General features: G+C 37.9%; 1 protein-coding gene across 1 annotated transcript; it reads right to left on the bottom strand.

Annotated features, from left to right (window-relative positions):
- Window positions 1–2,342: 2,342 nt before the first annotated feature.
- Window positions 2,343–3,739, bottom strand: LOC145800255 (uncharacterized). The gene is made up of 3 exons (XM_082889917.1): window positions 3,410–3,739; window positions 2,936–3,202; window positions 2,343–2,624 (listed from the first exon to the last, which is right to left on the bottom strand). The coding sequence occupies exons 1-3, from the start codon at window positions 3,737–3,739 to the stop codon at window positions 2,343–2,345; spliced, it is 879 nt and encodes a 292-aa protein (XP_082746043.1).
- Between the last annotated feature and the right edge of the window lie 4,192 nt (window positions 3,740–7,931).

Below are 7,931 nucleotides of genomic sequence, written 5' to 3'. Positions count from 1 at the left end.
GTCCCTACCATAACAGTGCAGTAACAGTCTTTATAGTCTATACAAAACAGAGACAGAAAAGGGAGAATCTAAAACACCCCGAAGCAGCCTTAGCTTGGCAGCACTTGGAACCTCGCAGTGAGGCACGTTGGTTGGCTTGACAAAAAGGGAGTTTAACCCAACGCCCCTAGCTCTGATCCGGTGCTTGGACACCTACATATATATATAAACAGTGAGCTAAAGCCCAATGAATAACATATGCGTAAAGAGATTAAGAATGAATGTCCTTTCAGTATTTAAAACAGTCATTTGAATAGTATATCAGTTATTCGATCATAGCAGTCATAAGTAGTACATCCAATAGCAAACAGTACAGTAGGTCTTATCAGACCGAACAGTCAATTGATGGCCATCGTATCAGTAAACAGTAGTGGTTCCAACATGGGAACCGACAGAGATCTCTGTGACAGTAGCAATAACAGTTCAGTAACAGTAAATTGCTATGGATGCCACGAATACAGTTCACAAATAGGACAAACATTCATTCAGTAAACAGTGTCATTTCATAAAGCAGTACAGTCATTTATTCAGAAAATAATCTCAAATGAACATATCTTTACAATATAGTTACTCACAGAGTTCTGGGCTATAGATGAGCTAGTACGCATCCTCGGATGCCAACCCTACACAGTTACAGGATGAACACACACTAAGCTACATAGTTGGGAAATAATAACTTAATCCCTAATTTGCCTCGGTGTGGCTCTACATCAATATCCTCATTAAGATGCCTTAAACTAGGCCTAGGAGTGCCTAGGATGGAATGAGGATGCAAAGATCCACTTAAAAACACTTTTCAAAATTTGCTGAAACAGGGGTCCACGCTTGAGCGGACATGCAGAACAAAGGATCTCCGCTCGAGCGTGGTTTCCCCCGCTCGAGCGGACTGTAAAATCATGCAAAAGTACTGGATGCACGCATTTTCTGCTCGAGCACCACTTTTCCCGCTCGAGCGGATTGCATGAACACTAGTTGTACGCTCGAGGGTGGAGTTCCCCGCTCGAGCGTGAGTCCAAATTCTGAAAATTCCAGATTGAACCTTCAAGCTCAAAATCAACTTTAAATGTACCAAAATTGATCCTTATGGGCTAATTTTCTGGAAACCACTTGTAAACTCATAGTATGACATGTTTCAAAGATCAATTTGAGAAATCAAAGCCCAAAGGTAGTTCAATTAAACACAATTTCAAAGAAGTTTCCATGAATCATGAAGAATAATGCAAATTCAACACATGCACGGGTTCCTAGGAACTCCAATGCTACAAAACAAGATCAAGTGCAATGTTTAACTCCAAAACATGGGGAGTTCATGGATCAAGACCAAAAATATGAACCTGCATGAAGAAATCCTCATGAAACAACTTCAAAACTCAACAATATGAACATGCATGCATGAATTGCTACTCAATTCAACATAATAAGCCAATTCTTGACTCTACTCTTCAATAAACCAAGAACCATGCAAGAACTAATTTAAATACAAGTTCAAGAAGATGGTTCCTCTACCTTAAGCTTTGAATTACAAGTGTAGAAGCTCAAATATGCAAGACTCCTTCAAATTCTCTAAATTCTCCAAGCAATTTGGTTGAAATCAAGTTTTTCCCTCTCTCTCACTCTCTCTAGTCGGTTAAGCTCAAGAAAATGGCTGAGGAAATGTTGTATCCAAAGTGTATGAAGTGGAGAGGGGTTGGCCTAGACTAATCCACTAGATGGCAAGTTTGTAGATAAGCCCAACTATTGTAATTTATCATTATTTAACCTAATTTTATCATACCAAATCAATTTTCAATTAAATATACCATAAAATCACATTAATTCTAATTAACACAAAGCATTAATCAATTTCGAATCCAGCTGCCAATAAGGCCTTCAATTTGCAGTTTAAAACATAAAACATGAACAGATCATTTAACGGTCAACGGATAGAAATGCATTTAAACTAATATACTAAATCAATCAGTTCAGAATTTCAGTCAATCAGTCAGTTAACATGCTTAATCATAGATTAGCACTAATCAGTGGGGAGGGTTGTCACAGTAGGTGACATTACAGAGGCTTATGGGGCGAAATTGTTTGATAGACTCAGGGTTCTGAAGTTTGAGAATAAGGACAATTTGTGTTTCATTGATCTCAGTGGGGATAGTCTTGTGCTGGAAACAATCTTTGACAAAATGGCAGACAGAATTACCTATTATGTTCCAGTTATTATGGTAAAAGACGGCTTGGAACCCATCCTTACCAGGGGCTTTAAAAGCTTTAATGCTTTTAACGGCATTCCAGATTTCAGTGTTAGTCACAGGTAATTAAAGATTGGCATTATCATCTCTAGAAATGCCACTTCTAGCAAGATTAACCCAATTATCAAGCACATGAGTTTCTTCATAATGGAATAGATTGGTGAAATGGTTCAAAATATGGGCTTTAAGATCATCACTGTTAGAGATCCAGGTACCACTCTCATCCCTTAAGACTTGGATTTTTAATTTTCTTCTCTTGGTAAGGGTAGAGGTGTGAAAGAATTTTGTATTCCCATCACCCATGGTGAGCCACTTATTACTGGATTTCTGGTACCACAGAATTTCTTCCTGGAACAAGGTCATGTTAAATTGCTTAATGAGATCTTTCTCAAGAAAATGAAGGCTATGAGAAAAATTACCAGTATGGGATTTTTGTATGCCTTCAATACAAGCCAGAAGATTTCTTTTTCTTTTGAAGATGTTACCAAAAACTTCTTTATTTCATATTTTAGTATTGTGGGTGAAGTTGTCAATGGCTTCAAGAAGTTTAAACTCCATATTAAGCTAAGATTTATAGACAACATCAAAAAAACCAAGATGGCATAACCAAGCAGCTTCAAAACGGAAAGGTCTATTAAGAGAGGTTGATGAATGCATACCTTAGTGTAAACCACCAATGGAGAGTGATTCGAATAGGTTCTGAGAAGGGTCCGCACAGAGCCTTCAGGGAACAAAGCTTGCCACTGCTCATTGCACATGGCTCTGTCTAGCCTTTCTATGGTGTTAGCCATGCCTTGTCTGTTATTGGTCCAAGTAAACCGAGGCCCTACACTTCCCAAGTCAATGAGATTACAGTTGTTGATGCGTTCTCTGAATCTTTGAGTTCTGTTCTGGTTCTGAGATTGTGTGAAACTCCTCCTCTCATTCTGGTGAGCATAGTCATTAAAATCTCCCATAACAAGCCAGGATTTGTTCATATGGCTAGTTGTGTCCACAAGGTTTTCCCAAAGAGTCTCCCGGGATAGAGGGTTGGGGTTGGCATAAACTGTATTAAGAACTCATTCTTCAAAATCCTCTTTGTGAATAGTGGCTTGAATAAATTGATTTGAAACTACGGAAGTCCGAACATTAACCTGATCCGTATCCCAAATTAACCAGATGCCACCAGCACGGCCAATTGGGTCAACAATGGTGGAAGCTGAAAAATCCATGTTGGTGAAAAAAATTCCCATAGAACTAAAAGGGACTTTGGTTTCCATGAGTATGATGATCCCAGGTTTATGGATGCTGAGGAGTTCACGTATGTTTCTTCGAAAGGTATTGTTACCTACTCCTTGGTAGTTCCAAATCAGTATTTTGAGGGAATCCATAGACGATGGGAAGGGTAAAGGTTTAGTGGCGAGTTGGGACAAGATACTACGTATCTTTCGATGATTCTGATCGGTGGACCTCATGGATGCCATTTGGATAGAATGGACTGGTGGCCCTGGAATTTTGCTCCACCTTGGTTCGATTCTCATGTGTAGTTGCTCAATCCACCAAATGGTGTCTACGCGGTGAATGGCTTCTGATCCTTGCTCTATCAACAGGCCCAGTGCTTCGCCTTCCATCCTGTGAATGGACGCTGTCTGTGGGGCTGCTTCGTCGTTCTCCATGTCTATTAGGAGGGTCTGGAGGTTTTCTGGCTCTGGATTTTTCAACTCTAAGCGAGCTGTTGCGATATGAATTCAATGGGTTTCGGGATGGGGATGGAGAGCAATCTGCTTTTGGCTCTTTCATCGGGATTTCTGGGGATACACTGAGTGGTTCCTTCAGACTAGGCTTTTCAGAAATTAAAGTAGGAGAGGTCTCCATGTGTGATTTGTCCGTTATGTTTTTGGCAGCTAGACCCACAGGGGATTGGACGTATGAGATTGTAGGAGCATGTGAACTGGGATTTTCTTGGGGATGGACTGGGTCAATGCTGTGGCTTGTGAGCATAATGGTGGCGTTTATATGTTGTGGATCAGTGGGTATTTGTGGTCCAGTATGTGTTAAGGGAGTGGAGGAGGGAGAGGCCTTATGTACGTGGACCATTTTAATGGATTGGGCCTCTATGTTGTCTAATTCAGCAAATCTATTTGGATTAGGCTGTGGCCCAGTGGTTTGGGGTTTTCTATGGGAGGTGGATTTGCGGTTCCTACGGGTGACCATTATCCAAGGCCCAAAATGGGTTTTGCCTTGCTCCAAATGTTGCAGGTTACCGTTGATTGGGAGTGGTACTGGCTGTGGGGTGTCTGTAACGGCTAGTCTGTCACCGGTCGGCGGTGTGTTTGGAGTAGAAGCCACGTGGGGGGTTCGAGCAGCAGTTTTGTGTCTACATAGTTCTTTACGATGATCCACCCTACCACAATGGAAATAAAAAGAATGGATGGACTCGTACTTGATGGCGTAGCTTTTCTTACCTAGTAAGAACCTGGGGCAGAGAGGTTTATTGACGTCCATTTCAATACAAACTCTGGCAAACTTGCCTCTTGTAGCCATGGCTGTTGTTAGATCTATCTTGAGAGGTCGTCCTAATTGTTTAGCGATAGTATACATAACTTTTTCTTGAAAATACTTAATTGGAAGCTCCGGAAACCTAACCCAAACCGCGGTTGTGGTTTCAAAAGCTTCCGATGCCTTGAAATCAGGCTCCCACTTGCAAACAGTAAGATAGTGGTCCAAAATTACCCACGGTCCCCCTGAGTACACATGGGCGCAGTCCTCTTGAGAGGAGAATTTGAACAGAAAGTAATTGCTACCTAGATCTGCAGCATTGATGTCGTCTTGTAGGGCCCATAGATTTTTGACTTTAGTACAGAGCAATCTGTACCTAATGTTTTTGCCCAAAAGCCTCACAATAAGGGAGTTTGTCCACGGTTGTCGAATCTGTTGCAGGAGCTTCTTTAGGAGGGAGATTTGAGGTATTCCATTGTGTACATCCTCAGGCATGAGGGTATCTCCATCAGCGTCGCCTTCATCTGAAGTTATGGTGTCCGTTATCTCATCAAAGTAAAAATCACTACTTTTTGGGGCTGCTAGCGCTTCTTTGAACGATTTTACCTTAGGACTTGCAGCTAAGTTTTCCACAGAAGGATGAGTGTCGTCATTCATGTCTATTTCTACTGGAGCGGAGAGGGTGAGATCGGGAACGGCTCCAGATTCTACACTGGTCTCCATGTCTTGATCCTCCAACGCCTCCCTACCCTTGATCTTTTTAGTGCTGTGTATCAAGTGATCTTCCTCTTCAAGAGAAAGACTAGTAGAATCGCTGGTGTTTGCAACACTGGGCTCGTTGGTGTTCATTTTTTATGACATGTTAATACCAGTTTTATGAGTCTCCATAATGTTTCTTTCGTTTTCGCTTTCACAATTAAAATTGTTTTTAGAAGATAGTTAGGAGTTGATTTTTTAATTTTTTAAAAAATATATATAAAAAAATGTAAGAGATAATATTATTTAAAATGGATTAAAAATTAAAAGATAACTTTTAACTATCTTCTTAAAATAGCTCTTATGGTTCATTAGGGATGTGAGTTGACTTTTTAACTTTTTGATTATTTTAGCTTAGGACTAAAAAGTCTCGTACGGGATGAAACTTTTGACTTTTGTAAGAGAAAAATTAAATGATTATGATTTAAATGTGACATTTTATTTTATTAAATTAAAAAACATATTTTTATCTTTTTGTAACTATTTTAGTTTCAATCCATTCCAACCGATTATGCCAAATGAGTGCTTAGCAAAACCATAGGAGCTAAAATCAAAATTATTTGTTAGCTGAATCAATACCTGTTACCCAAAAGACAACCTAAGAGGGGGAGTGAATCAGCTTTTTATAATTAAAATTAATAATACCCTAATAAAAATTATGACTTGCACAATAGATAAATATAATTAATGAAATAAAAATAATTAAAACAAGTGTCTTAACAACTATGTCAGTTAATATTTTAGCACAGTAAAAATGTGAAATATAGCTATGGCAATTTAAAATAAAATAAAGAGATACGGGAGAGAGGCAAACAAATTTATAGTGGTTCGGTTTTAACTCGGCCTGCGTCCACTCCTTAAGCTTCACTTGAGATTTTCCACTATACTCTAGCTTCACAGGGTGCTAGAAACCTTTTCACAAATTGAGCAATCCTCCACAAATTTTACACTGACTTTCTAAGTTAAGAACACTGAGTGTACTACACTCTTACAATATTGAAAAGAAGGTATTTTTGCTTTCACAGAAAGCTATAAGAATTATCTCTCAAAGATAGATATATAAAATGAAGCTTTTGATTTTCTGTAAACCTCACACAGAAAAGATGGACTTAAAGCTATATAGCTTAATGTATAATTTCTGAGAGAGGATGTAAACAAAAATTGAAGAACACTTCTTAGAGAATTTTTCAGAGAATAGATGCAAGTGATTATAGATCAAAGAATATTTTCTGATTTTTTTTTTTTGTAATTTGTTTACATTAAAGGTTTTGGTATATATAATGAAACTTATAACCGTTTATAGCCATTATATTCATTTGAATTTATAGCCGTTTATAACCGTTATACTTCCATCTTTACTAATTTGAATATCTTCCACTCCATCATTACTAATTTGAATATCTTTCACTTGAACCTTTTGAACCTTTTGGCCTACTGTTGTGCTGGGCTGTTTGAACTCCTGATTTAATCAAATATTAAATAGATTCTAACAACATTTAGGATAAAGGTTTATGTGAGAAATAATGAGACAAAAAAAAATTTGATTCTATTTTTCTCTTTCAAATAAATTATCAAAATAAATTTTGATTTTATTTTTTTTTTCAAATAAATTAAAATATAATTAAATAAATCATTAAAATAAATTTTGAATTTTATTTTTCTCTTTCAAATAAATTAAAACATAATTAAATAAATCATCAAAATAAATAAGTCTAATAATCTCTCTCTTTTTGATGATGACACACAATGATGTTTTGATTTGATTTGGGAGTAAGAAAGGCTTCCCTCAAGTCATGCTCCCCGAATTCATTTCTAAATACATAGGTTAGCACATGTGTAATAAATAAGCTTTAATCAACAACATGATATAAGATTAATATATCAAACTATAAATACATAACATCAGATTAGTTTGAAAATAATATCATAATACATAACATCATATAATTTTCTCTCCCTGTGACATTATCAAAAGGAAATCATGGGTCGGAATCTGGAGGAGGAGGAGGAGACTGATAGTGATAAATGGCATTTATACAATTCAAAAAATATATATACATATATGCATACACATACAACTCTCACGCGTCTCTCTTTTTCCTTCGATAAACGCGCTTGACACGCGACCTCACTTTTGCGTCATTGGCCGACAAAAGTAGGCCTCGATTTGTACTCTCCTCGGCTCCCTCTCCCTTCTTGGCTTCTTCTCTTTTGCCTTCTTCTTAATTACACACTCGTCCATTTTCTTCTTCACCATTCTCTTCTATCTCTTCTTCACCACTCTCTTCTGTTTCTTCGCAACTCATTTTTTGTACACCTTTTGCCTCTAAACCATGGCTTACTCATCTCGTCCCCTCACGCTGTTTCCCGACCTGAACAATCCCATAAGCTCTGCTGGGCTAAGTGCCCCGGTTTCTACTC

Source organism: Camellia sinensis, chromosome 10 (genome assembly GCF_055761805.1).
Source record: "Camellia sinensis isolate YWXY chromosome 10, ASM5576180v1, whole genome shotgun sequence".
NCBI classification, from domain to species: Eukaryota; Viridiplantae; Streptophyta; class Magnoliopsida; order Ericales; family Theaceae; genus Camellia; species Camellia sinensis.
The sequence above is the reverse complement of the archived record's forward strand: the minus strand, read 5'-3'. Positions and strand labels throughout refer to the sequence as shown.

What these genes read in the sequence shown, in the direction of transcription:
- LOC145800255 (XM_082889917.1), bottom strand. Translation starts at nt 3,739, where the DNA reads ATGGCATCCATGAGGTCCACCGATCAGAATCATCGAAAGATACGTAGT. An exon ending in TAATTTGGGATACGGATCAG is followed by an intron (nt 3,203 to 3,409) that starts GTTAATGTTCGG and finishes TATGCTCACCAG; the next exon opens with AATGAGAGGAGGAGTTTCAC. An exon ending in CATTGGTGGTTTACACTAAG is followed by an intron (nt 2,625 to 2,935) that starts GTATGCATTCAT and finishes ACCTTGTTCCAG; the next exon opens with GAAGAAATTCTGTGGTACCA.